The sequence below is a fragment of the Anopheles gambiae genome, chromosome 2, assembly GCF_943734735.2.
Source record: "Anopheles gambiae chromosome 2, idAnoGambNW_F1_1, whole genome shotgun sequence".
In the NCBI taxonomy this organism is placed as follows: Eukaryota; Metazoa; Arthropoda; class Insecta; order Diptera; family Culicidae; genus Anopheles; species Anopheles gambiae.
The window spans coordinates 89,866,723-89,894,406 of record NC_064601.1 but is presented as its reverse complement, the minus strand read 5'-3'; the positions used below and the strand labels follow the sequence as shown (position 1 = coordinate 89,894,406).

The 27,684-nt window shown below is 47.4% G+C and overlaps 1 protein-coding gene across 6 annotated transcripts in view; it reads left to right on the top strand.

The window, feature by feature from the left end:
- LOC1276462 (protein ECT2) overlaps positions 1-22,197 on the top strand; it is an 82,716-nt gene extending 60,519 nt beyond the window's left edge. For 2 of the 6 annotated variants that reach the window (XM_061644111.1, XM_061644110.1), the window contains exons 3-13: positions 4,993-5,128; positions 8,331-8,437; positions 8,535-8,784; positions 11,388-12,884; positions 18,385-18,516; positions 18,678-19,076; positions 19,155-19,551; positions 19,652-19,812; positions 19,952-20,494; positions 20,593-20,728; positions 21,156-22,197. In XM_061644111.1, coding sequence (XP_061500095.1) covers positions 4,993-5,128; positions 8,331-8,437; positions 8,535-8,784; positions 11,388-12,884; positions 18,385-18,516; positions 18,678-19,076; positions 19,155-19,551; positions 19,652-19,812; positions 19,952-20,494; positions 20,593-20,728; positions 21,156-21,157 — 3,760 coding nt within the window. In that variant the 3' untranslated portion in view covers positions 21,158-22,197. Of the gene's footprint in view, positions 1-4,992; positions 5,129-8,330; positions 8,438-8,534; positions 8,785-11,387; positions 12,885-18,384; positions 18,517-18,677; positions 19,077-19,154; positions 19,552-19,651; positions 19,813-19,951; positions 20,495-20,592; positions 20,743-21,155 lie in introns of all 6 variants that reach the window. The other 4 variants (XM_061644109.1, XM_061644108.1, XM_061644113.1 and 1 more) reach the window with 2 other exon arrangements.
- Positions 22,198-27,684: the final 5,487 nt, after the last annotated feature.

Sequence of the window (27,684 nt, the reverse complement as noted above, 5' to 3'; positions counted from 1 at the left end):
AACAGGGCGATAGAGCCGGAGGGGGAGAGAGAGAGCGGCAAAATGGGGGTTCAATTTATTGGACGCTATATAAATGCTGACGACGGCGGCGGGTTTGCAGCGCGCTGTGTGCTGTTTATGTTTTTTGATGAATTTGAGCTAAATTTTATGAGCGGATAATGCTAATTTCGAAGCGCGTGGGACGTCCGTCCGTGCTTGCAGTAATGTATTGGCCCTGGTTTTGCAATGGCCTGTCACAAAATAAACTAGCGTTTTAGTGTTTTTCTTTTGGCGCTGTTATTTTGCTGTACATGATGACAACAGTGTTGTTTTTTGTGTCGTCTACCAGGTCGCATCGTGCCTGTCTTGAATGTGTTAAAGCCTGCACGACAAAGCTCCCTATTTTGCAAACCACGTTTTAAGATTTATAGCTGCGGTTTAGTCGCCACAGAATGATTTAACGCCTTTCATTTGTTTCCAAGTTCCAAAAACACGTGTTGTAAATGCGTTTTGGTCCAATGGAAAGGCATTGAGCAAGACTAAATATAGATGGCTGGATATTAACAAGGGCCGTTTTATGCCAGTTGATCTTAGTTATTATTAAAGTATGATAATCTTCAATATGCTGTGCATCTTGGAGTGATAGGTACGCTTCAGAGCTTTCCGGTTGCATGTGCCGGCTTCGAAGCACGAAAAATAATGAATATCGAACGACCGAAGAACTATCGATACCCCAAACGACAGCAAATGCCACTGTGCGTGTGTGGATGCATGTGTGTGCGTGTGCTATGTGGCATCATTATGATACTCACGTCCCCAATAAAAGCTATAAAATAACAATATCAATTTCTGCTAACCCTCCAAATGCGTTCGCGAACTTGCTTTCGTGGCCAGCTGCTGTGGGTTGTGGAGCTTGTTGTACGCGTAGCATCGGACTCGAAAGGGCACAGATTGTGTTTTCGAGAGAGATAGAGAGAGAGTGGAAGATCATCTTGATGAGGACCATACACTTTAACCAACTCCTTGCTAGCAGCCGAGTAGCGAAGCCTTCACAGCTCTTGTCTTGGCACAGTAAACTGGTTCTGGATTCTAACAGCTTCAATCTATTTTTATGCGTGCGTCTGCTTGTGTATTGCATTTCCTGCATGTCTGTTTTGCTCATTTTGTGCAGATAATCAATTAACTTTATAGCCTTTATGCCACACCGATGTGAAGCGTTTAAGTTTTTGAAGCATCACATATGACTTTGGTTTGTTTTTAATCGTTTCTATCTGTGCAGTGGTTCATTGAAGAGTACGGCGTACTTCACTTTAAAACTTCCCTGTGCAATTGTATTGCGAATAGAACGGAAGCTCCAGTGCGGAACAGAGCTTCCCGATCGGATTAGATGATGCCATTATCTCTGCATCTCAGGAACTTCAGGCATCTTCAAAGCGGCACCAAGCGACCAGTGCATTCTTGGAAAGATATAATTGGCACCAAAGTGCTCCTATGGCAGTCCGATGCCGTCTGTCGGGCCAATTATCTCAGTTTTAATTCTTTGCAGTTCAGCTCTGCTTGTTGAGGAGAGGATACATAAGCAAAAGATATTGTGAAGTTCACCACAATACAGACAAGTCGAGAAAAGGCTGGAGGCAGCACTATAACTAACCAATGGATCTGTATCTGTCGATACGCTTTACTACTTGCAAGTAAATGTGCAGAAAGCTGCAGAGGGGGATGGTTTGTGAAATGCTGCCAGAGCACAAATGCGCCCCACTCCAGAAGCATCGGTTGTGTCTGCTTCAGTGCTGACGATTTTAAATGACCCATCAAGACTTCATCACAAACCACAAACCTGTGTAAAGTCGTCGGTTCTGCAAGTTAAAGTGGAACGAACACGGGAACCAACGGCGTTTTTTGCCTCGTCGTTCATTTTTCATGTTTCAGGCAAACCACGGCAAAATTGATGGAAGCTTAAGTGAGGTAGAAAAATAATGAAGAAAAGCATAATACATATGTCGGCTGCTGTCGGTCCGGCAGGGTAGAAAACCACAAACATTTCCTCGTTCACTATGGGGGGGACCGTTTTGTGCCGGTAAACGTTGTGATCCCTGGAAAGGAAGGCTTGAAAGAGGCAAAACACGCCTTCCGATAGCGATAAGGTTTAAAGATGCTTCGGTTCTGCTAAAGCTCTGCAGTATAGCTGTTGCGCCTTCCTTCCCTCCGGGGTATTAAGCTGTGGTCACACCCTGCATTCATGTGCGCTGAAATGTAAACCTTTTTCACCGGACATCCATCGAAAGATCCTCTCCCCAGTGACCGAGTCCAACCTGCACATGCACAACACACATCGTGCAAGAAGGTGCTGAAGTTGGCTGCTCACGTATGGTGTTGCCGTAGTACGAAGCGTACGAAGCGTTTGTCCAGAGCATATGGACGCTTTTCCGAAGGCAAGATCGCCTTTGACCGCAGTGTGCTGCAAACCGTACATCCCACACCCGGGTGGGAATTCGAAAAGACCTCAAGACCTCACAACGGGACGGGTGAGTCTGAGTCTGAGTCGCCGCCGCCGCCGTCCCCAAGGTGCAAACTCTTCTCGTCTGTGGCACGTTGAAAGCTCTCCCTTTTGGCTTTTGCCTCTAACTACCATCCGGGTCTATCGCTCCGGGAAAACAATAGCCCAACCGACCCGTTTTTCCAATGAATCGATTTTTCCCGATAGCCTATTGGGCGGCTTTTTTCTATACCCCTCGGGTTCTTTAATACCGGTCGACCGTGTTCATCTCCTCCGACAAGGTCCTGAGCTGCTGTGGCACACACACAGACAAAAAAGAAGCGTACAAGAAAACAATTTTCCGACCCATTTTCTTGCAATTCTTCCGGTTCCGCTCGATGAAGTAGTCCTCCTCCTCTTTACCGCTGGACCTCTGGCTTCTTGTTCTTCTCCCTTCTCCGCCTTCCGACTATTCCTGACTTGTCCGAGATCAGCCAAGAGCGTGCGTTTTCATCAGTCGTGCAACCCGCCGCAACTCCCTATTGTAGCATTCTTTCAAAGGCACATCGAACGAAGTTGCCGCAAAATGTGCTGAGTGAAATAATGACAATGAAGCGATAGTTTCGAACCCTCATCCCCCATTTGTTCCTGCATCATACTTCACACCCAGCGCCATCCGACGCCGACACAGTGGCCAATGCGCTAAAGAGACTGATGATGCTCTGGTGAATCATCATAGTTTTTTAATTATCCCACAGCCTCTTCGGCCTCAAGACCTCCCACCACCACAGCAACAGTACAGCAGCGCAGTCAGTGTGTCAGTGTGGGAGCGCATCATCGTTGGGGGAGTTATCTATCTGTGTGTTTTCTTTTTTCTTTTTGCTTGATTTTCAATTTTCCTCTCGAGTTCGGTGGTGTGTGCCTGCCCGTTGTCTGTGGCGCGCCCTTGCCGGTATTTTAACCGCAAGAAAGTTGTCGGTTTTTACCGCAGCTCATTAGTGCCTTTGCACGTCGTCCGCTTCGTCGTCTTCGCCGTGGGCCGCGATGGAGTAGTGGAAAGAAGGAACGGCAGTGGTGGTATTGTGAAGAACACAAACTATTTTTTGTTTTTGTTTTTGCAAAAGAAGGTGATAGCCACAAAGCATCAACAGCAGCAGCAGCAGTCCAAAGGAGTTATTATCCACCTAGGGTGTGGGTGTGCGTCTTTCATGCAGAGATGCGACTGTGTTTTCTCTATCCAACATTATCCTGCTTGGACTTTTCAATTTCTTGGAAGAAAGCTTTTTTTTTATTTGCGTTATAGATTGTGAATGTTTTGTTGCATTAAAAGTAGAATCCTTATTTTTATATGAATTTTCCTTCATTTTTACATCCCAACAGGAGCTACTAGTTCTGGTTAGAGTTGGTGCCGGTAGTTTGCCTGCGCTGATTAATTATCCTTCTTGCAGTTCTTGGTGTTCCTGGCCGGGGGTTGCATCCTTGTGCAAGTGCTTTTCAATGTGGTGCCTAACAAGCAAAACATGGCTGTTTACAAATGATACCTTTCCTCTGTTTTTTCTTCCTTTCCCTCTTCAATTTGCAAACAAAAAAGGTAACAAGTTCTCTGGCGTGTCTTCTACAACTCTTTCGCCCCCCAAGACAATGATGCCTTGTCATTTTTGTGTTGGCACACTGTGAGCCGTATGTCTCTCTTCCCTTCCTAGTTGAAGAGTTTGCTTTCGATCGGTTTGGCTCGAGGCGACGGCGACGGGTCTTTCGCAAATCGTTTCCCACAATCTCTCTCTCTCGTTGGACCTTTGTTTGAAGAGCGCGAAGAAACGGCTAAACCGGTGCAGCAAGGGGGTAAAAAAGGATTTCACCCAAGTGTTTTAGCGGAAGAACAGCTTTGAGCTTAGTCAAAACTGAGAAGAACAAAAGAAGAAGCAAGGGAACGCTGAGAAAAACCAAAGGGAAAGAAAAATAGAGCCAAAGCAAAGACAAACCAGCGCTCACTCCCCAGCTCCAAAAAAATAAATAAAAGAAAGACCCCGAGAAAGGAACGAAAAAGTTATACTAATATTTGATTTTAATGAAGATGCTTGTGTTGAAAAGTTTGGGCACCAATTTGGGGCTTTTCTTTGTGGGTTTTAGGAATTGGAATGGAAATGGATTGACCGCAGGGGGGAAGTGGGAGTGGAATTAAGGGGGACTTTGAAATGTTTCTCTTCGTCCCGAAGCGGTCGGCTTTGGAGGGTAAAAGTTCGATATGATAGTGTGCTCGATGTGTGTGTGTGTGTGTGTGTGTGTGTGTGTGTGTGTGTGTGTGTGTGTGTGTGTGTGTGTGTGTGTGTGTGTGTGTGTGTGTGTGTGTGTGTGTGTGTGTGTGTGTGTGTGTGTGTGTGTGGCAGCTTAGAGAAATAGTTGTGCAAATTGTATGTGGTTTTTACCTGTCCCTAGAATGTATGTGTGTGTGTATGTGTTCCATGTCCCTTTTGTTTTGAATTTTCCGACATGAGTACTAATTTTTATTTTCTTTTTATCTCTTTCTCTTGTTGCAGAATCCTCGGACCACCGGCCTTACAGCAGGCTGTAAGATTCAGTGAAGGGTTGGTGTGGAACAATCGCCCGATCTACAACTACTGCATGCGCGGCGTCATCACGTGCTTCACCGGCATACGCAAGAAGGACGAACTGGTAAGCACTTTTCCTCCGACCGTCGGTCGGTCGGTCGGTCTCCATTCACAGTGTAATTTGCGTAATGAAGACGATGAGGACGATGACGACGACGAGGAGCCGAATTTTTGTGCGAAAGCTGGTTCAGAGGAAGAGTCTATGCTTGTAAATGGGGCGGGTTTGGTGCTTGATTGTGTGTGTGTCCTTGTTTGTTTTGGAACGGACAAAGAGACCTACCCCGCCATCATCCCCAGAACAAAACTCGGAGGAAGCGGGAAAATCAATGATGGAAGGTTTCATCCGTTTGTGCCCCAAAAGCTTGATTAGCTCGTTTGTGTGTCTGTGTGATCGTTGGCCAGGATCGTTTTTTTTGGAGAAGCATAGCATTGGCAAAGGTTAATGGTTGTTGCTACACTGGTTTGGCTTTCCCTTTTCGGAGAGCCGGGCTGCAAGATTTGAACGAAACCCAGCAATTACCCTTTCATTATTGAATTTAGTTCGTCGGCCGTCTCGGTACAAGGGAGAGGATGACCTGAGACACGACCGCCCTTTTTGCGTGCGGATCTCGGCTCTCGGAACCTTTTCTCACCGGTCGTAGAGCTGGAGATTACCAGCGGGTGAAGGGAAGGGTGTGTAAGGGGAAAAAGGCTGGAGCTGCTTACATAATCGATGGTGGTCAGCATTGTTGAACTTGTCCCAAATCTTCTATCCCTGCAGCCAAATGGACAGCTCTTGCCCCTTCAGGTACAACGAACTATTCGTCCTTCTTGTCCTCGGCTTTGTGCCCTTCCTTCCTTCGGTTCGCAAAAGGGGGAAACAATTTTGCATAATTTCCTTTATTGAGCTTTAGCGGAAAATCGACCTGGCTGGCAGGCAGGTAGTAGTGCGTACATCATCCTGCTTTCGCTGCTCTTTCCCCCCTTGTTAGTGGACAGTATAAGGTTAGGTAACACGCTGTTGTAACCCCGGTTTGGACCCCGGGCGACAATCGTCGGTTTGTGTGTCGTCAGACATTTTGAGGGGCAGCGGAAAGGGGGGGGGGAAGCGAGCGTAGCAAATTGATTCCTGCTGCGATTATTAATCAGCTCGGCCGCTCGGAGTTTGAGTTTGAGCAAAACGTGACAGCAGTCTCCCGGGCTGCTCCGACTCACCGGACACACCGGAAACGACCAATCGATTCCAAGGATTGAGCTGCTGCTGTCCAGTTGTTTGTGTGTCTCCTCCTTCCCTTTGTGCCTGCCGGCTTGTGGAAGGATATTCCATCCAGGATTCTAGGCACCGATGAAGACGTCATTAGTGAAATTGATTATGAAGGCCGCGTGTCCCGTTGTTCCCGTTCGCCTTAACGCTGCGATCTGCGAATTGTCGTTCGTTGACAGCCGTCCCCGGCCGCGCTTCCTTACGGATGAGGCCGTTGTCATTACAGTTTTCCCGCTTGCAGGACAGTACGTACGCACCCGCCTCCCTGGAGGTCCTTTTCTCTTCATCGAATTCTCTAACCAGCGCTCTTCGCTCGCAAGGTGTTGGCGAGATTGTTGGTTTTGGTTTGGAGCAAAGAGAGGAGACTCCTTAAATAACACCGCCGCGCCCTACTCTTGGTGAACGTGCTCTGTACCTTATCTCGCCAGGTGCCTTACTTACTTCTGTACTTCGAATTTCGTCCTCCACCTCCTTCTGGGTGGGTGGACAATCTGATTCCGTTCTCCGGTCACGTGCCTACTGGTTATGGCCTTATTATTATCCTTGCTTGTGGAGTTCGGAATGGGAAACGATTGGGGAGGAGCACACGAGATAATAAGAAGTCCCAGCTCGGTTTGGACAGTGGCAAATTGCAACAACGTTCGGGAACGTCAGAATTGGCGGGAAGATGTTGTTGTTGTGTGCTTGATTGGATGTTTTTGAAATCTGTCGGAACCCACCAACCACCAACCATCTTTCATTTCTCCTGTGCGCTGCTGTTCAATTGATGAACGGTTTGCCGCAAAAGAACGCTCTTGCTATGATGTGTATTTACCGTGTGTGGTTGTCCTCTTCAGCGTCTGGAAACACAAATCCTTCCAATGCCTGAATGAGGACCTGTCACTGGATCCTTGGTGCTGGATAATATTTGATGAATAAAGATGCCGAGCGAGAAGGCGATAGAGCATCTGTGCAACCATACACAATTTGCCAATTCTAACCTCGCTAAGCTGTACTGCTGGCAGGGGTCTACCACAGTCATATATTGGTGGGCGTCATGTAGACATCTTTAATATCTGTAATTCCCCCCCTCGGAACGCGTGTACATTTAATTGCTACTAATTGTTGCTGTTATTTGCCCGGTCGGTGGTGGTGCCTTCAATACAATCAACCGCCGTTGAGCGGGAAGTTGGACCGACATCGGTACAAGAAATCAGTTACAACTCACGCTGCGAAGGAACCCTTGCCCTTGATTCCACTACACCGGTTCTCGATGTGTACATACACGCACAGCCTGAGAGAATGAGATGCTGTGCTGTGTTGTGTGGCGTATATTAAATGAAGTAATATGTTTCCATCCCCTCACTGCGGATCGTAGCTCCTCGTGGTGTGTATGTGTGTGTGTGGTAACCTAAAAATGGCCATCTTCTGTGGTTACACCATGCCATCTCCGTGCTCCGTGTACCTGTGCAGAATACAAAAGCCCGCAAACCCCTTCCGGCGGCGACGACAACGACGACGGTGGGACACGAATGTAATGAGAATATGTAAAAGAATCAAGGCAGGAAAGCACCACCCCACCACGTACACAATAAATGTGATTTTGGGTTAGGTTTTTGCGTGTTTGATAAGGTTTCGACATTTTGTGGTACGATTCGCCTGTAGTACACGAATACGGCTACAGTGGCAGTGGAACTGGGAATATTTGGTTGAGGTTGTTTGAATAGAAGGGGTTCAATTTTCGTGACACATTAGTTTTATTCCGAATGCTCCAGTGTTGTGAATGTGTGACAGCGCAAGGTGTGGTGTACGCCTGTGGTTGGTGATTTTGTATGGCGAAATTATGCTTATTTTAGCAGCTTGTTGTAGGCCACATTGCTACATTCGCTTTGTACATGGCACGTGTACTGATTACTGTGGAGGGGAAGAGGGGGTCTGATCGATCGAGTGAGAGGGAGACTGGCCTTTTCTTTGCTTGTGCTTTGAGCATAGATCGTAATTTGCTAATCCTAATTGCTCCATCGTTTTTTCTTCTACTTCACAGACACATCTGGTGCATTTGATTCATTCGATGGGCGGCTCGATACGGAAAGGCATGGACACGAAGGTCACCCATTTGATCTGCAACTCTAGCGGAGGCGAAAAGTATCGGTAAGTTTCGGCTTAGCAACGCCGTAGCAGTAGCATCAAACACCAGTCAAAACTAAAGACTAACCTTCTTTTGCATCCTTTTTTTTATTGGTTTTAGGTACGCCATGACGTTCCGGTTAGCAATCATACGCCCGAACTGGGTGCTGGAGGCGTGGAAAAACCGGCACGATCCTAACTTTTCCGCCACGATCGAAACGTTCACCAAGCAGCACCGGCTGAAAGCGTTCGAGGGGCAGAAGGTGTGCTTCTTCGGCTTCCCGGAGGAGGAACAGCAGCACATGATCGATGTGCTGCGCACGAACGGTGGCATCCCGACCGATCTGGAAGATCCGGAATGTTCGCATGTGGTAAGTGTGCAACTACATCCCCTTCCTATACTACCCGGCCGTTGTGTGTGTAAACTGTAGCATGTCGCTTGGTAGGAGAGACACCAAAACTCACGACTAATTGTGTTGCACCTCTATCTCTATCGACGTTATGGGAGCGGGTTTTTTTTTAGCTGGATCAAAGGGGAAGAGCAGTGGTTAGAATTGTCTCTTCTTTGCTTTCACTGTCTTTTTTGTATCGGATTAACCCAAAACATTTGGGATACATGTCTGTCGCTGCTGTGTACTGGTGGGCCGGTCGTATGTTTTGTAATTGTTGTCTTTATGTGCAGTATGTGCTCTGGTATCCTTTTGTTTTGCGGGTGTGTATTTGTACATGTAAATTGTAATTTTAAAATTAACCAACCATAACGGGAGCATAATGCTAGAGCGAATCAGGCTTAAATACACACACACGCCACATCAGCTGCATGTTTGGGAAAGCTAGATTGATCCATTACTGAGCTTGAGTGAGCGTTGTTTGCGGAACAGAGAGGTGATCGGGGGTATATCATAAAACATCACAAAAACAGGAAAAGCATTGCGGAGGGAGAAAGGGAAATTAAACCAATCTTCAAAACGAAATGAAATGGCAGCCGTCAAAGTAATACCGTAACAACTAACTTCCGATTTCCAATTCAAACATTTTCAATTTAATCGCACGAAACGCAGGCCTAAATGTCCATAGACAACGAATAGCGCAATATGTGGCGATGTGCATTCCACACCATTCACAACACCTCCAACTTCCCAATCCATCCGTCCAATCGGCGGCCATACCTGTCCATCAGCAAGCAGCACAACTAACAACTAATTCCCGCACGACGCTTTCTCACCTCACCTCAAGACCACGTGGAAAAATCAACCGCTCAATGGGGTTGGGAAAGGGAAGGGGCATCATATTCAGGGTGAGCGTTATGTTGTGGTTTTCCGTAGAAATCGCGTAAATCACCCCCAGCCTGACAGTGCTTTCGAGGGGGGAATCTGGTCCCGGATGTGGAATTAGCCACCGGCAGTAGTAGTACACTCAATAAGTGCCGCTGGCGACTATCGCGCTAATGCCCTTTTAATCGAGTGTGTAATAGGAGCTTACGACATTATCGTTACCCGCCGTCAGTGCACGGACAATCTGTCCCGCCTCTGCCACTTCTTTTCCGTTGGTTGGTCCACCCACCACTCCCTGCCCCTGTGTTAGTATGCTGATTAACACAACAATCGGTCTGGGGAGGAAAGGATTCCGATCTGGGTGTGTGTGTGTCTCTATCGCATGTAGCGTGGATTTCAATTATATTGTTTCAATTATTTAGAGCGCCTATGCCTACGAACCCACACCCACCTATCACCGACCTCCTCCTAGTCTGCCACCCTCAAGGTAGTCCCCTGTAGAGTACTAGTACCCGATTTAATTTATATGCTGTATAACTTTTCAAATCGCGTCCCGATTGATTTCCATTCTCGCGCGCGCTCACTCGTTTCGCTAGCTACTCAGTAAGCGCGCACACACACACACAGACATAGTCACGTAGTAATGGATTGGGAAATTTATGACCGGTCAACCCTCCTCTTCGCTCCAGCCACAACTTTACACCAAGCGCGCGCGTGTGAGTGTGTGTGAAAGTGTCGTCCTCGTTCAAAGCTCTCTCTCGCTGCTGCTGCTGCTCTGGGCGTTTTGATATATGATGCCGGGGTTTACAATTTATTCAAAGTGTAATTAATGGACGGTCCTGGTTGGATTCCGCTTTTCACAACCCCCCCCCCCCCACACTTCCTCCCCGCAGTTCATTAGGCTTATCCTTCTCCCACTCCCCCCGCCACACAGGAAGCACACTGTTGAACGTTCTGTGAGGATCCTTCTTATCCTGGTTCCTTCTCTTCCTCCTCACAATATCCTTTTGATAAAAGCGCTACCATGTAGCGCTGCCCGCGGGATGTGTGCATACATGCACACCAAATCCCCCCCCGCGTCCGTTTTCCAATGGTCTAAAGCTAGTGAAGTTGGGACCACGCGAATCTGAAAAGCTTTAATTGATTAATTGCTACCATTGCATACTCTTCGTCCTTGCGTGTGTGTATGCCTTCAACGAAGGAACTTCGGGTGGCGCGTACTGTGTGTGTGTGCGTGCGGTTGATGCGTGGAAAGCCCGTGGTCGTTTCCGAAAAGCGTGCGTGTGTGCGGTCGCTCGGGTGTGGGGAGGGATGCGTCCGGTGATTTGTGGTGTGTCCATCAGCGGAAATGGTTAAATAATTGATCATAAATCAGATATCACTGATATCAGGATATTGGGAGCTGTAGGAGGAGGAGGGGTGGGAAATTGGGGCGCGCGGGTGTGTGTGCGTCCGATATTATAGATTGTAGTTTGGAGATATGGGCGTACAATGTACAACTGGTTTTGAATATTTTGGCAGCGCTTTGATAGTAGATCAAAGGAAATAGAACCCTCTCAACTTCCCTCCTACCACCTCGCCATCTCTCACTCTCTTTCTGGGACACTGGGACACGGCCGGTCTGCTCCAAATTGTCCCGCAATAACTGTTTCCAAAAGCTGCATGAACACACCATCGACCATATTAACTCACTTTTGCAGGTAATGCCAAACACGGGCGCACACTTGATCGATGCAACCATGCCGTTGGAGAGTGTTTCGCCGAAGAAACTGGCCACCGTTTCACCACCACCAGCACCAGCACCAGCAGCGGATTTACCTGGGAGCGAAGAGCCAGAAGCGAGGGAGTCGAAGCAGCAGCAACCGCAGGAGAACAATGCCGGAAAGGAAGCCACCGTGGCACTACCGTCCCTGCCGGAAGAGAACGAATCGACGGAAGGAATGGCAGCAGAGCCGGCAGGAAGCCGCAACGATCGGAACGGCGATCACATGCTGAGCATTGCGGAAAATGACAACAATCAGAATCAGTTTGCGGAAAGCAGCATCACCCGCCCGGCGGTACCGTACATTGATGAGGGAGCAGTACCGGAACCAATGCCGGCAGCAGCTACAACAAACACTGCTGCACCAAAGCAGGACGGCATCGTGCTTACATCCGGCGAAGCGAACGAATTTCTCAACCCGAACAATCTTTCGCCCATTTTAAAAACCGAACGGGGCGGCGGCAGCATGGTGGACGAGTCGTTCCGCCGGATCGTGGAGGAGAAGGACGAGGACGACGAGGACGACGATACGATGGACGATTACGTGATCGCTAGCCGGGAGGCGTACAAGCGCAAACGGCAGGAGGATAGCTTCGACGACCCGTCGCTCCTGTCGGTGGACATTTCGATCGCATCGACCGTCGGTGGCGCCACCAATGGTGGTGGTGGTGGTGGTGGTGCCCTATTACTGCACGGCGGTTCGGCCAAAAAGCCGAAGCTGACGCGGACGGGCTCGATTACGCGCGGCATACGGCGTAGCATGAGCTTTGCCGCGATTAAGACGCCGATCAAGACGATGCTGCGGTCGCGCCGCAGCTCGGTCGACCCGAACGCGTCGAACGCGTCGATCAACAACACGATCGAGGCGACGTTCAACGAGTCGATCAAGAAGCCGGTGAAGGAGAAGCTGCGCAGCATCCGGGACAAGATCACGAAGAGCGGCAAGAAGGACTGCACGCCCAAGACGATCAAGGGCCGGGGTTTGATCACGACGGCCAATCTGGACAGCCTGAAGCAGGTGTGCAACTTCAAGTCGGTGGATGGCGGGAAGGCGGCCGCGGTAGTGCCGGCCGGACCGCACACGCCCGAGCAGTGCAAGGATCGGAGCGAGGTGGACTTCAAGACGCCGGTCGCGCCGGTTGCCGCCGCCAGCTTCGGCGGGCTGAACGGTTCCGCTGCGAAGATGCTGACGCGCAGTCGGGGCAAGATTGGGAGCTGTTTGGCGAAAGGCGAAGCAACACTGCAGCAACGCCACTCGATCGCGTCGATTGGTGGTGCAGGAGCGGATGGAGAGGATACGCTGATGGAGCTGGACGAGGAGGAGACGGCTAAGGCTGCGAATGCCGTTGCTCCGATGGCGATCGACGAGGAGGAGCAGGGAAAGAATGTCGATGCCGGCGCCGGCGTTGGTTCGGAAGATGCAGACATGATGCCGGTATTTATATAGCAGCACCTTCTTCGTAATGTCCCGATTGATCTCTCTCCCAAGTCCTTGCAACCTCTCACCCTGTACTGTTTCTCGATTCGATCAGAGTATGTGAACGGGCCTTCTGATGAGATCCCCAAAACCCCAGTAGTATCAAGCATCCCTCCCGGTATATCTTTAGTGTAATCTAGCACACATCACTTGGTGGTAATTCCTTTATTAATTATTGTGCCTTAGAGATCGACTCCAAGCGATTTGTTGAACAGAATTCTGATTTGTTGTGGACGATAGACGATTTTGTATGTAGGTGTATGCGAATGTCTGAAACCAATTTCACCTGAGGGTGCGCTCGACAGGAAGAGAGTGAAGATATTTCCCTTTTGCTGTTTCCTCTTTATGAAAAGGGGACGGGGTAGGAATCGAATTAATTGAAAGGAGAAAACTACAGTAAGCCCTCTAATTGCTTTGTCGATCGTGTGTGTGCGTGTGTTTGTGTGACGGCAAAGCGAACAGATCCAATTACGAGTTACGAGATGGTTTTAAGTGCAATTTCAACAACCGCTGGTATACACACCCAATTTCGCCAAGCTTTAGTCGGTGGTCGATTGTGTGTGTCTCCTCCCTCACCATCCCCAACCGACACAGCCAACCCAACAATGGACTCTGAACGATTGCTCACCGCTCTCCTGTGCATAAGTCGTCCAAGGATCACTTCTTCGGGTTCGGGCTTTCTGCCCGCCAGACCATACATGAGTCGGGAGGAGCATTGTGTGCTGCCCGGTCCGGCTGGCCGGCGGCAATCACTTAATCTGGATTATCCGGATGTTACTCCGAATCCGAATCCTCCGGGGTGGGAAGGGGGGGGAGGGAGGGGGTTCCAGTAAGCTCGTCGGTCTAGTTGTGTGAGAGAAGCGGGTTTCGGGGTAGAACAAGGCGATGATGCTCTGTGTTCTCGGCCGTGTTTCGGTATTCTTTTTTTTTTGGCATTTATTTCGCAATGCTTAAATGTCTGTTAACCTGCGGGATATGTTGTTGCTGGTACAGGAATTGTGCTCAATTGGTAGTTTTTGTTCTCTCCCTCTTTCCCTTTTCCCGCGTTGTGTACAAGCGTGTTCGCGCGCAGCCATGCGTTGTTGTAATTCCTTGTTCGGGCGGAGAATTAAACAGTTGTTTTGTGTAATGCTTTCGTGATTTTCGTGATTGTATTGCACGATGTGTATTGAATATAGCTTTGTTCGGATGTTTAATCGTTTTTTTTTTTGGTTTGCGATTGCGTTTTTATTGTGTTTCTTTTATTGCGGCATTGTCCTTTAGAGATTATGAGCATTCAATTATAGCTTTTTTGTGATTTTTCAAACATTTTGAACTGGAAGAAATGAGTAATATAGGGGTTTTTGCTTGATTTCGCAAGCGTAGCAACGTTTAACGCAACCGCAGCAATTGACATGACAACGGCTACGTTGTTTTCGGAACGTCATCATGCGTAAGACAACCTTGATATCACAAGCGCGGTGATATCACAAAGGGTGTTGTGGCTTGAAACAATCATTTAACCAGCGCTTGTAAACGTGTTAAAAGTAATGCATACAACCGAAAGTACAGAATTAGATTAAGTGTTTGTTCCTTATAATTGTAAATTTATATAAAAAAAATATTTCGGAAATTTTTGCTAAAATCTCCAAAAAACTTATAAACAACCCTGTTTTCAAGCTGTCAATTGTCCTGAATCCGTTTATACATTTGTAGTTGGACACTTCCTACGCAATACGCAACACTGGATTTGTGATATTGTGTGCCATGCTTGCGATTTCAAGTGCAAATGTTGTTTTAAGCGTGATGACGCTCCGTAAACAACTGATGCGCTTGTGCTGTTAAATGCTGTACTTGTGTTAAAAGTTGCTAGGCTCGTGAAATCAACAAAACAAAACCTTGAAATATATAAGAAAAGGAGTATTAATCAAAAATACACAACAATAATAAGGAGTTATAAAGTAATAAATACAAACAATTATAAAGTAGGAGAAAACAATGATAACATCTGCTTCCAACATATACGTTCTGAATCACAAATCAATATGTTAGAAGAGGAAAATATAGTAACACAGTAAAAAGCAGTAGAATAAATTAATTTTATTCACAGTGTCGCACGATCGCATGCACAATGTAGAGTGTAGATTTTGTGGCGGCCGGTGGTGGTGGATAGAAAGGGAAGGTGGAAGGTGGTGTGGCTGTTGTTTTCGTTTCATTCCGATTCGTTATCATTCCCCCCCCCCTCCCCTCTTTACTTTCCATCCAATTTGAAAAGCGAAATATTCATCCAACCAACCAAACCCAGCCCCTCGACACAGACAATATACAACAATTGCTCACTCACTCGTTGATCGCGTTGATATTCATTATTGCAATTTCGATACATTTCCCGTCGTTTGTTTTTGGTGTCCGTTTTTGGGGGTGTTTTTTTTTCTCCCCCCAAAAAGATGTGATGTGTTGTTGTTCTTCACACATCCACACACGCACATTGTTTTGCATTAGGCTGGCGTTTTTTATCCCTCCCCATCCCTTTCAATTTTTCAATATACAACTATATAAACATCATTGTCACTAACCGGGCGTCTCCATCAATGTCGTTGCTTTTTGACGTGTCGTGTCGTGTTTCCAATTGGAATAAAAAAAAGGCATGGCAAAATCCTATTGGATGCGATTTCCGTTTTGTACCCAGACACGCACACAAAAAAGAGCGGATACACGGAATAAATGGGAAAAAGTGGGATCTATGTATTTTTTTTATTTGTGCAATTTAAAGCGCGACAATGAATGCACAAAAATCCATTCAAGAAGAGCTTGTTGAGGCCGGCGAGTGAAGCTGCTTAATAAAACAATGAAAAATCGCTGCGCGGATGACACCCCACGGGAAGAGGTTTTTTACACACACACACATACATACACACAGAAGCGGCAGACAAAATGTGATTTGTGCGTTTCGGAAAAGCGCACTTTTCACGCGCACTCAAACTCTGGAACTGCTGCTGCTGCTGCTGCTGGTTGGGCAATGTTGAGGATAAAATGGGTACCCAGCAACAACAAAAAACCCCTTGTTTCACACTTTCTCTCCTACCATACTACCAGGAAGTTTGTATTGCGAACGGAACGGGCGTAAAATAGTAATAAAAAATACACGAATTTTACCAGTTTTATATCAAAAGCGTGGGATTAAATTTCGCCCATTTCCACTTGCATTAACGGTGGTGGTATAATTGCATTGTGCCTTTTGTGTCTCTCTTTTTATTCCGTTTCGTCTGTTAAAGCTGCTCATATGCACTTTTTCTGCCTTGCATTCTAAACCCTCTTTTTAAAATTAAGCTCAATAACAACCTTTATTTGTAAAATGCATTGCTTATTGTTTCTTTCCGCGTGCACACAAGCCTCGGTGCTTTGAATGCCTAAATTTCTGTGCCACAATGAAACAAGGCACGCGTGACAACAGAATGTTAACAAAAATCAACCACCAGCGATACCCCGCTGGGGGATAATTATTTTTTCCACCTTCTACTACTTGCTTTCATTTTACAAATTGATATTTATTCGCAAGTGAAGTGAATGCTATAAATTGAAACTCTCTAGGACAGAAAGATGGAGTTGCGAAACCGAGGGGAAAGAGTAAAAAGCGACGCCCATTGATTGGATGATCGTTATCATCGGTCGGGGTCAACCTGTTGAAGTGTGCATAGCTTTTTGATGTATGATTGGGGGAATTTTATTTTATTTTATTTTTTTCCCTGTTTGGTTGTGTTCTTTTCTCTCTCTCTCTCTCTTTCTCTCAATCGAAAATGGAAACTGCAATTGAAATGCAACAAAAAAGGGGAGAAAAAATGCAACAGCAACCATTTCGACACCTTGTTGGTTTATTTTAACACCTCGCCACACCATCAACACCGTTTCCTTTCTCCCTCTCCCCCCCCTCCACTCGCTCGTCATACCTGTCCACCGCCGTCCCACACCATACGCCCAAACCGTTGCCGGGTACCGTTCCAGCCATGGCCCGTTTTTGATTTTTAATTTATGCTCATTGCATTTTTATGTGCCTTTAAATGGTTCTCACCACCACCACCACCACCCTCGCCGAAGTCAGGTGCTTTTTGTACAATTTTTAACTTTCATTTTGTTTTTTTTTATTTAAATTTTGGTTTCGACGGTTCACTTCCGAATCAAGTAAAATCAAATTTCTTTTAACGACTGATTCATCCGGAATCACTTACCATCTCTCCCCCCTGCACTCTGTTGGTTGTGATGGGAGAAGTGCAGAATAAAAGAGAGAGAGAGAGGGAGAAAACATACCGTTAAATTGGCAGTTGCATCACCGGGCACACCTGTCCTTCAGCGGGTGTGCGAGTTGGGGTTTTTGCATATTTTGGAACATATGTGTCGACCGACCGCCCGACCGACCGGAACACACTGTTCATCATATCCCTTCTCTTCCCGGCGTGCACAGTGCCCGGTCATCCATCATTTATGCATCCATTTGGATAATGTTTAATTCCCAATCGATGAATGACACTTACAGGGTTTCCCACGATATATTGGTTGGTTCCCATCAATTTTTGGTGGATTCCCATATTTTTTTGGTGCGTTCCCACGATTTTTTGGTCGTTTCCCAGAATTTTTTGGTCTAATTGTATTGATATCCAATCGGAAAATACCAATAAATTATAGGATCGAACCAAAAATCTATGGGATACAACCAAAAAATCGTGGGAACGCACCAAAAAATCATGGGAACTGACCAATAAATCGTGGGAAACCCTGTAAAAGCTATATACCGGGCGGTGCGGTGGCAGGGATGGAGAAGGAGTTGCACCGTGACGTTTGTACTGCTTCGCGTCGTTTTTTCTCTCTTCTTCTTCTGTGTGCGATGTGTGCATCCCAATAAAGCTGATGAAATTTCCATCAAGTGCATGAATACGAGAGTAATTCGAGTGGCGGCAGCGGCGGCGGCACTGTGTGCTTCATCCATTTTAGTGCAGTGAGGGGAGGGGGGATGGAAAAGGTTGCTTTTCCAGAGCCATCATCGGGCATTATTTAATATATCGCATTTGGGTGCCATTGGGCCATCACGCATTACTCTACGCATATCGTCATATCACCACAACAAATCTTAATCCTATTACATTTTGCTTTAAGTGTGCCATTTTCCCCTGTCCGATAAGGCAATACGACGCCGCGTGGTGTTTGCAGGTTAATAATTGACTAACATTTTGGTGCTAATATTTTATAGTTTTCCTTTCATGCTTGATTTACACTAACTAACCTTTAACACAACCGTCTACTACAATAATGATTTAGTTTTCCTTCTCTTTTTCCTTTAGTAAATTGCAGATTTGCTTCCACTTTAAACATTTAAAGCTTTTTTTTTCATTTTTTTATACAATAATTTCTCACCATATGTGTGTCCTTTTGTTTTTCTCTCTCTTCCCTTGAACCCCCCCTGGTACCACCTCCCCTTCCATGACAGGTGGTGGATGAGCACGTCGTTCAGGCGAAACCGGAAACGAAGAACAAAAACACCCACATCGTCAAGGCCGACTGGTTCTGGTACACGATCCAGGCAGGCTATGCGAACGAGTGCGACTATCTGTTTGCGGACGTAAGTGTTGTTACCATCGTTACAGATGTGTTTGATTTTTTTTTGTGTGTGTCCCTTCTGTGTCAGTGCACATTAAAACACCCTTACTTTATTTAATGTTTATTTTGTACTATCTTTAACACTCCCTCTCGGTCCCCGGGGCGCGCGCGTGTGCAATACAGTATTTGGAGAGCATAGCGCACACACCGGTCGTGGATCGGCGCGATTCGCTGCCGGTCAGCTTCAACAAGCGCAAACGGAAGCGCCTCTCGCAGCGAACGCCGGCGGACGGTGGTAGCGGCGGGACGCCGCTCGGTGTCGGCAAACGGCGCTCGTCCGTGTCCGATGCCGGGCTGCTGTCCGTGTCCGGCAGCTTCCTGGACTGCACGGTCAGCCCGGACAAGCATGAGAGCAGCAAGAAGGGCGCCATTCCCGATTCGGCCAAAGCGTCCGCCGACCAGCAGCAGCAGCAGCAGCAGCAGCAGCAATCGGCCAAAACACAGTCGATGCGGCACAACCACTTTATGGACTTTTTCCACACGGAATCGAACTACGTCGGCATACTGGACACGATCGTGAAGGTGGGTGGGAGAGAGGAGGAAAGCGAAGATTGATATTTCTATTCATCGTTTCATGTTTGTCGATTTTTTTGTTACCAGCTTTTTAAGGAACCGCTCGAAGAGATGGTGGAGAATGAAAATCGGCTGCTGAACAAATCGGAACTGCGGTCCATCTTTGGCAACTTTCTACCGATCCACGACGTGCACAAGCGGATGCTGGACCGGCTGAAGGCGATACACGCCTGCTGGAGCGAGGAGGTGCTGATCGGGCAGATCGTGCTGGACCATCGGGACGATCTGCTGAAGGCGTACCCGCCGTACGTGAACTTTTTCGAGCAGATGAAGGAAACGCTCGTCCAGTGCGATGCGACCAATCCGCGGTTTCATGCATTCCTCAAGATTAACCAGGCGAAGCCGGAGTGCGGCCGCCAGTCGCTGCAGGATCTGATGATACGGCCGGTGCAGCGATTGCCCAGCATCAGCCTGCTGCTTAATGGTAAGCGTGTTGCCGTCGTACTCTGTGGTGCAAGTAGTGAAGCGTGTGGCGTATATCATTGTCCCTTCTTCTCCTTCTATCCACCCCACCCTATTTGTAGACATATTGAAGCACACCGGCAAAGCGAACCCGGACCACAAAAAGCTGGACGACGCGCTGAAAGCGATCCGGGAGGTGATGACGTACATTAACGAGGATAAGCGCAAAACGGAGGGACAGATGGCAATGTTTGACATTTTCAACGATATCGACAACTGTCCGGTATGTGTGTGTGTGTGTGTGTTTTGTGCCTGTGTGCTAATTTTCCGGCTCGATTGGTTCTGCCTTCCTACTTTTGTTGTTGTTGTTTGTTAATTTTCAACCAATTATGTTTTTTCCCCCTCTTTCTCCGTTCATCCAGCCTCATCTCGTCTCGTCCCATCGTAGCTTCGTGTCGCGGTGCGAGGTGACGGAGCTGTCGGACAGTCTGAGCGGGCGGGGCGACCCGCTGGTACTGTTTCTGTTCAGCGATACGCTCGAGGTGTGCAAAAAGCGCTCCCGGGTGTTCAATAATGTGAAGTCGCCGAACACGAACAGCCTCAATCTGACGCGGTCGTCCTGCGCGACGACGAAACCGTACAAGCACGTGAAGCTGATGCCGCTCAGCACGGTCCAGCTGGTGGTGAACATCGTGGACAGTCCGCGCGCCTTCATGCTGAACTGCCGCGAGCTGGCCCAGAACGCGAAGGACCGCCAGTACTCGTTCAACATTGCGGACGAGGAGCAGGACAAGCTGCTCTACCTGAAGAGCCTGTCGAAGCAGATGGCGGAGAACGCGTGCCGGACGGATGCGGGCCACTTTCTGATCAACAGCACCGCGGACGAGGTGGACATCGACGTGAGCGACATTAATGTGGGCACGCTGTCGAAAGCGTTCAAAATCGCTTCCAAGACGCGGATGAAGGTGCGTCGTTGTTCCGTTGGCTCGTTCGATAAAGCGCGAGAGGGGTGGTTTCGGTTCTTTTATTTCAACGGTTCTTTTTTTCCTTTCTCCTGCCACAGGTTGGCCGCGTGTTTTCGTTCAACAAAACGCCCTCGAAGCTGAAGCGCACCGTGTCCACGATGATGCCGTCGCCGTTTGGCAGTACGCAGTCACTGACGCCCGCCTCCCAGCTGGCACAGATGAAACTGGCAAGCTGTACGAATTTAAATGTAATGTTGCGACACCACCATCACCATCCTTCCTACACTCCTCTGTATATTTGCTCTCTTGTGCACTATTAGTAGCGTAGTGTAGTGCAACTTTTGCTTGAACGCGTGTACACTGTGATTGCGGAAGGACGATAATTGTGTCACTTTCCGGGGTTGCTGTTGAAGGATTTTTATTCAGTCAAAGTGTTGCCTTCGCAACAGAGCGGTGTTGTGCATTATCAAGCACTTGACGCGGGGTCAAGCCCTAAAGCATACGCGAAGCATTGTATAAAAATCCTTTTAGTCGTGTCCCGTCGAGCTCTCTCAAAAGTTGCACAACACTGATTTTGATTCGTTTTCGGGTTTTTTTTTCGGCTGTTTGTATGTAAAATTAATCATCATTCGTTTTGTTTGTTTCTCCCCGCGGTACACAGGAGGTTTGTGAGGAAGGAGCCGACTCGAACGGATCGTCACCCTCGTCCTCCAAGCTGGTGGCGCCGATGTCCGTGCAGCCGACGCGCAAAAACAAAAATCCACCCATATCCATTGGCGCCCTTCGACCCCTATAGAAGGCTGCTGGATCCGCTTTAAAGCATCGACACAGAGAGAGAGAGAAGGAGAGTTGGAACGCGATGGTATTGTACAGTTGGACAGTTGTGTACCGATTGTGATTGCGAGTGCGGTATTGTTCGAGCGCTGTAAAGCGGTTAATGCTGCTGATGCTATTCGAAATTTATGTACATATTATAATCAACAGATTAGTAAGTTATAACATGATCGAATCGAATTGCGCGCTACCATGCCATGCAGATTTTGGGAAGCAAGATCGTTGTTTCCCTCTGTTCAAAATTACGAGCCGTACGATGTGTGCGTTGTCAATACTTTTTTTTCTTAATTGATTTGTAGTCTTACACTTATGGTATCAATAATCATCCTTTAGTTTTAACGCTTGATGGCAGTTGCATGGCAGTTTTTCCTTTCACTGTGTCACGCCGGACGCTCGGTCGATCCGAGTCAAAGGGGAGCCGGTGGGAAGATTGTGACCGGATAGAACAAGCGCGCACAACAAACAAACTACTTTTTTATGTTAAGGTGTTTAAGGGAAGAGTTTTACGGGCAAAGATTTCAGCACGAACGCGTAATCGAACGCGTGTGTGCAGGGGTAGCTAGCTATGCAGCTGTGGGAAGGTTATAAAGCAATATAACAGTTTAAAAATGGCAATGGTGTGGTGTCCCTCTCACAGAATTCCTCTGGTAAGCAGGAAGGTGGTGCAGATGGGAAAGAGAAAATAGAAGCGCGCAAGAGTAGAAAGTATAGTTTGCTTGTTTTTTTTTCCCCGAAGCAAGTGGTGAATGCAACAAATGCTAGGACGAATAGAAATAAATAAACCTCTTCGAAGGTTGGGTGGTTTCGTGTACTTTTGGCGAGCGCACCCGCTAACCGTACCCACGAATGTATAAGTACCCATTTTGTAACTATTGTGAATGTTTTATTGTGCAGCAGAGAAGAATAGCGGTGAACGAAAGAAAACAAACTGTTTGTGGGTCAAAAAAATCGCTCACAATGTGTTACAACAACCAAACGCATCCCAGGAAGGAACGAATTCAACCAAAACACACACACACTCACATCTGGAGACAATGGCACTAGATATTGATTCAACGCTTTCTCTTGTTGCAAACGGAAAACAATAAACCACACAAATACACACACATATACGTGTACGTGAAGAAAGAAAAAAAGAAAGCATCGAAGAAAGAACAAAAAAAAAAACAACTGGTAAGCAAACAATCGTGAAGAGCAACACAAAAGGACCTGCATTGGCAGCTATAATGCTTTCGCTCGGTGAAAAGAACCGGATAATAAACGTAACAAACAGAGAGGAAACATAGCAAGAAAATAGAAATGGCCCGAAACACCGAAAGTATGGTTTTCCGGAGCGTGCAAGAAGAGAGGACAAATAAAAAAAAAAGACGCAACACTAACTGTAAGTACAGCACCACTACTATGGCGTGAAAGAAAATGGATTCGTCCCGGAAGTGGTGATATGGAAAGAAGGGGGAAAAAAGCTGGAGGGGAGGCAAAGATAAAAACTAAACTAAAAAATCAAGAACTTTTGCTATCGTTTCAGGTATGGTTACTTTTTCAAGGTTATGAAAAGCGCACAACCTTTAAGAAAGGGGGAAAAACAACCAAAAGCAAGCAAACAACATGATAGTGAGAGGAGTGCAACAAAAAAAACCTCTTTTTGTGCCACATTTTTTGTCCTTTTTTGCCTGCTCTCTCTCCCTCTCTCTGCTGTGTGCTGCTGTGCATCACCATCATCACCGTGTGGTGCTGGTGCTGTAGACCGTTAGGATGTGTACTTTTTCTGTAAAGATTTCCGGGACTTTTACGCCCCAGCGTTGGTAGGACCAGAGGGAGAGAGAGTGTTTTGCGCCATTTATCCACGCGCGTTACAGGCGTTTGTGTTTGTTTTTTTTTTTCTTTTACTTGTGTTTGTGTGGTGCACATGAATGAGGGGTGTTGAGATTACACGTTAAAAGAGTGCCGGATATCCGTGTTGTGGGGGGAGAGGGGGAGGGCGGGATGTAGTTTTAAACGACGCCGGGGACGAACGCGTTAGCATGACCCGCGTATCAGGCAGGTCAGGCTTTTGTGCTGCGCTTCTTACGTACGGCGCGTGATTATAATGCGATAATCGTTGAGGTGAAGTTTAATTGAATTTACCACATGATGGGGATGCAGGTGAGCGAGTGAGAGGGAGAGAGAGAACGAGAATCAACCAAACGCTTTGAATGGGAACCGCGTGTGAGTTGTCAAATTTGCAACCTTCAAATTAAAGCATCAAAGTAGGTTTCCTCACTGGTGGACCGTGCAGTAGTTGGAGAAATTGTCTTGAGTGAAGCAAAATCAAGGATTTTTGGTGAAAGTTAAGGTCAGAGGAAATAATACCGTCTTTGTTGTGTTGCTTGGTTCGCTTCAGCTTCGAACAGATTGATAGAAAATTCAACGAACCATGATTTCAAAGTGGAGAAGCTTCAGTTTAACAAAATGCCGTCCGATAGACAGAGTTATTTAATACCGGGGGTGAGTTTTCCTTCTTCCCAATCCAACTCGAATGATGGATGCACAATCGATGCCGCGAGCGACAACTCCCGGGGAGGAAGAATTCGTGTGGGCAGTTGTGAATGCCCTCTCCCTCCCCGGCGGGCTACTGTCAAATCATCTTCAGTACGCTCTCTCTCGTACCCATAAAAAACCTAACCCAGACCCGGGAAAACCCCGCCCGGAGGTCGCCAACCCTAACGATAACCGCTCTCCCTCCCAACCCATTCGCATCGATCCCGTTTTCATCTGCGTTTGCCTCGCGGCATCGTGACCGGTGAAGTGCGTGAAGAAACGCACTGGACTGTATGATTGTGCAGCAGGAAACGGTGAAGGGGCGGGTTGTGGGCGGGCTTTGGGAAAGTCTTCCGGAAACCCGATAATTGGATCACTCGAGGGAAAAACTTTTGTCCCTACGGCGGTGTGGCGGTGAAGACGTTCAAAACCGCGCGCGCGTTCTCTCTTCCTTTCGCTGCTCTCCTGTGTCCTTCTCTTTAACCCCGTTGTCCGAGTTGGGCAAACATAATCATCTCCCCGTAGAATGAGAGAGAGAGAGAGAACAAGATCACTTCATAGTGGCAAGGGCGACCGGTGTGTATCCTGTGTAAACACAGCCGTCAAACCCCTCCGGGAAAAGAAGAAAAAAGCACTAAAACCGCTCCAACGGCAGCACGGTGGCCGGCCATGATTAAGGGGCTGGACGGAAAGGGCAGAGAACGAGCTCTGGCTGGTTTGGCTTGTTTGGCCGGTGGTCGAAAGGAAAGAAAGCCGTCACCTTTTGTCGGCCGAAGGAGGAGTGGAGGGATGCTGCTGCTGTTACCCATTTCGCAATGCGGCACTGTGGATGCGTGACCGGGGATTGACCGCAATAGAGGGGATTGGTGGCGGTCTGGCTGGGCATGTGTGTGTGTGTGTGCCCTTAACCTTTCTGTGCGACTACTACTGCCGCTCTCGGAAGGGTAATCAGCGAATGATTTGTATATTTTTGGACAACCCTACCTACCGGTGGTCAAAAGTGGAAGAGGAAAGGTTAACGCCAGGACCTTGTCTCTCGAGCTCGATGGGTTATCATCCGTTCCGTTCCGTTCGTGGAAGTAGCGTACTCTGCCCGGGAGAGAGGAGTATCGTAAGTCAACATTAGCACACAGTACAATCCCGCCCCGATGAAAAGGTGGACCGGACACAGACCGAACCCGGGAGCAGCCCATCCGTGGCAAAGTCTTGTGCGTGGTCCTGCCAGCATAAGCATGATTTTGGCCTTCACCACCGCATCAATCATCTGACGTTGCCCACCGGTGTTTTTGGACGTTTGCAAGAAAAGAAAAGGAATCGAATGGGTCACAACGGGTCATGAATTCTAATGCCGACATCCCTCGGTGCTACAAATTTCCCTCCATCGATGACAGGTGTGGTGTAAAGTGTAAGTCGAACCAGCAAAAGCCAACGTGTGCTCCTTCAACATCGCTGCAGAAGGGATGCCGACGTGTTAGGTTGGTTTTTTTCGTCCCTTTCCTTTCTTTCCATTTTAATGAAACCGATTTTGATGCAGGTTTTTTCTTCTTCTCATTTTAGCTACACCAAATGCCAGAAGGAATCCACATTTAGGGGGGTTCGCAAAAGGAAGGAAGCGAATGTTTGAATGTTTAATTGGTGGCAAAGCGAACTTTGGTCCCCTCACCCGACCGCCCCATGGTAGTGTGCACGTGGGAATAGGCATCGTACCGACAGCGGGGTTTTTGTGTGTTGTTTTACCCCTCCGAGTAAATGGCAAGTAAAAGCTAAACCTTTATTATAGGCCAACGGGGGTTAGGATGTTGTAATTGAAATGTACGCTTAAAGGTGAATTGCAGTGGTGGAATTGTTTCCCACTTTTTAATTCCCTTTTCGAGGAGAATAGGCGCGCCAAAGCCAATAATTGTAGGGTTCGCGAAACAAATGTGTGTGTTTTGGTAAGTAATTTCAACCTGCCGGGGGCGTCCTACTCTCTCTCTCTATCTTTCCCGTTCGTGAGTGAGTGTGTAACGCCCTCCATTTTCAACCACAATTAGATCAGTGCTTTAACATTCTTATTAGAAAAAAAAAAGCTTCAAGTGGTGCGCTGCTACCACGCGATTCACTTAGTGGCGCATTACTTAGGGAAAACCCAGGGAGCAACCTATCTTACCTGGTCCCTATCTTCATGCGGCATGAGGGTATGAGGGCAGAAAGAGCATAATGTTCGTATGCTTAAAAATAGGCCACACAAAGCGATGTTTATCGTGCTCTCGAAGTCGGGGTAATGCGGGATTGGGGGAGGAGTCATTGGTTGTGTACTTAAGCATTCAACCGTTGTTTTATTATTACCGTTTTTATGCGCGTTTTATCATTTGCTAATCCTGCTTGCCCTCGATTCACCTTTCCGTACCCGTACACCGCGTACCTGTATTGTTAGCGCTTTGTTGAGCATAAATGCATACATTTAGCCAATCGATTTCAATCAACAACAACCAGCCGGTGCACGGCGCGGGGTTTTTTTGCTGTTATTAGTCATCCGATTGGCACGCGTGTGTATTGTTTAGCTTTTTGCTGGCAACCGCAGATTGGCAAATGATTTTCATGAGCCTGCTGCACCGACCGCTTCTCTCCCGATGGGTGGCCGGGTCCCGATGGGTTGCCACACTAATGCGGCAATTTATCATAATTAGAAGAATAAATAAAACACTTGAAACAAAACGCGGGTGGTGAAGGGGGTGGTGAATTCATATCCTGTGTGGGTGTGTGCGTGTGTGTGTGGTGCTGCAACCTGGCGGTAATTCGCGTAAATCAACTATTTACCTTGCGGAATGTTCACGGAATGTTCTCTTCTCCCTTCCCTCACACCCCGTTTCTGTCTGAGCAAACGGTTTGCAGCGAGGCAAACACACTCTGGCGATGTTTAATGATAACCGTCGTGCTGTTGTTGCACTTCACAGGAGAAGGTTTTGTGACGCACCCATTTGATGATGATGATGTAGGGATGATGGCAATTTGCCTGTGTTTTGATAGATAACATTTCCAATCTGTGCAAGTTTGGGAGGGAAATGTGTTGCAGGAAATGTGTAGTAGGAGTGTGTTTGTGCACTCTATAGAATGGTTTTGTGGTAGAAATGAAGTGCATCGTTTGCGTCAGGTATCTGAGCTCATTAGTGTTAATTTAGCAGCGCACAATGTAAGCGGAGAAAGCATTAGTATTATTGTCGATATTCCACCATAGTAGATAAAAAAACCCGCCGCTACTTTTGTTTTTTAGAATTTTGAAAAACATAAACAAGCGTAATCCGTAAACAGTTCTTTATTATTCAATTTATTGAAACAACAGTAACTGGTAAAAGGGTGATAAATAGCTATGGAGATAAAGATAACTAATAAAGAAATACAATACATAATAGCATAACTACTTACTTACTTACTTACTTATCCGGCGCTACAACCGCTTTGAGCTCTTGGCCTGCCTCAGGGGTGTCCGAAACCGCTCACGGTCTCGCGCCTTCGTCTGCCAGTCCGTTATCCCGGCCTTAATGGCGGACGCCTCCACGCCATCTTGCCACCTCAATTTGGGCCTACCACGCCTCCTCTGTCCTTGTGGACGGCCTAAAAAGACTTTACGCGCTGGGTCGTCCGTTTCCATGCGTACAACAAGGGCAGCCCACCGGAACCTGGCGAGCTTGATACGCTGAACGACAGTGAGGTCGCCGTACATCTCGTATAGCTCGTCATTATATCGGCTCCTCCATTGTCCTTCCACACATACGGGGCCAAGTATCCTTCAGAGCATCTTCCTCTCAAACGCGGCTATGAGGGTTTCGTCAGATTTGGACAGTGTTCATGTCCCAAGG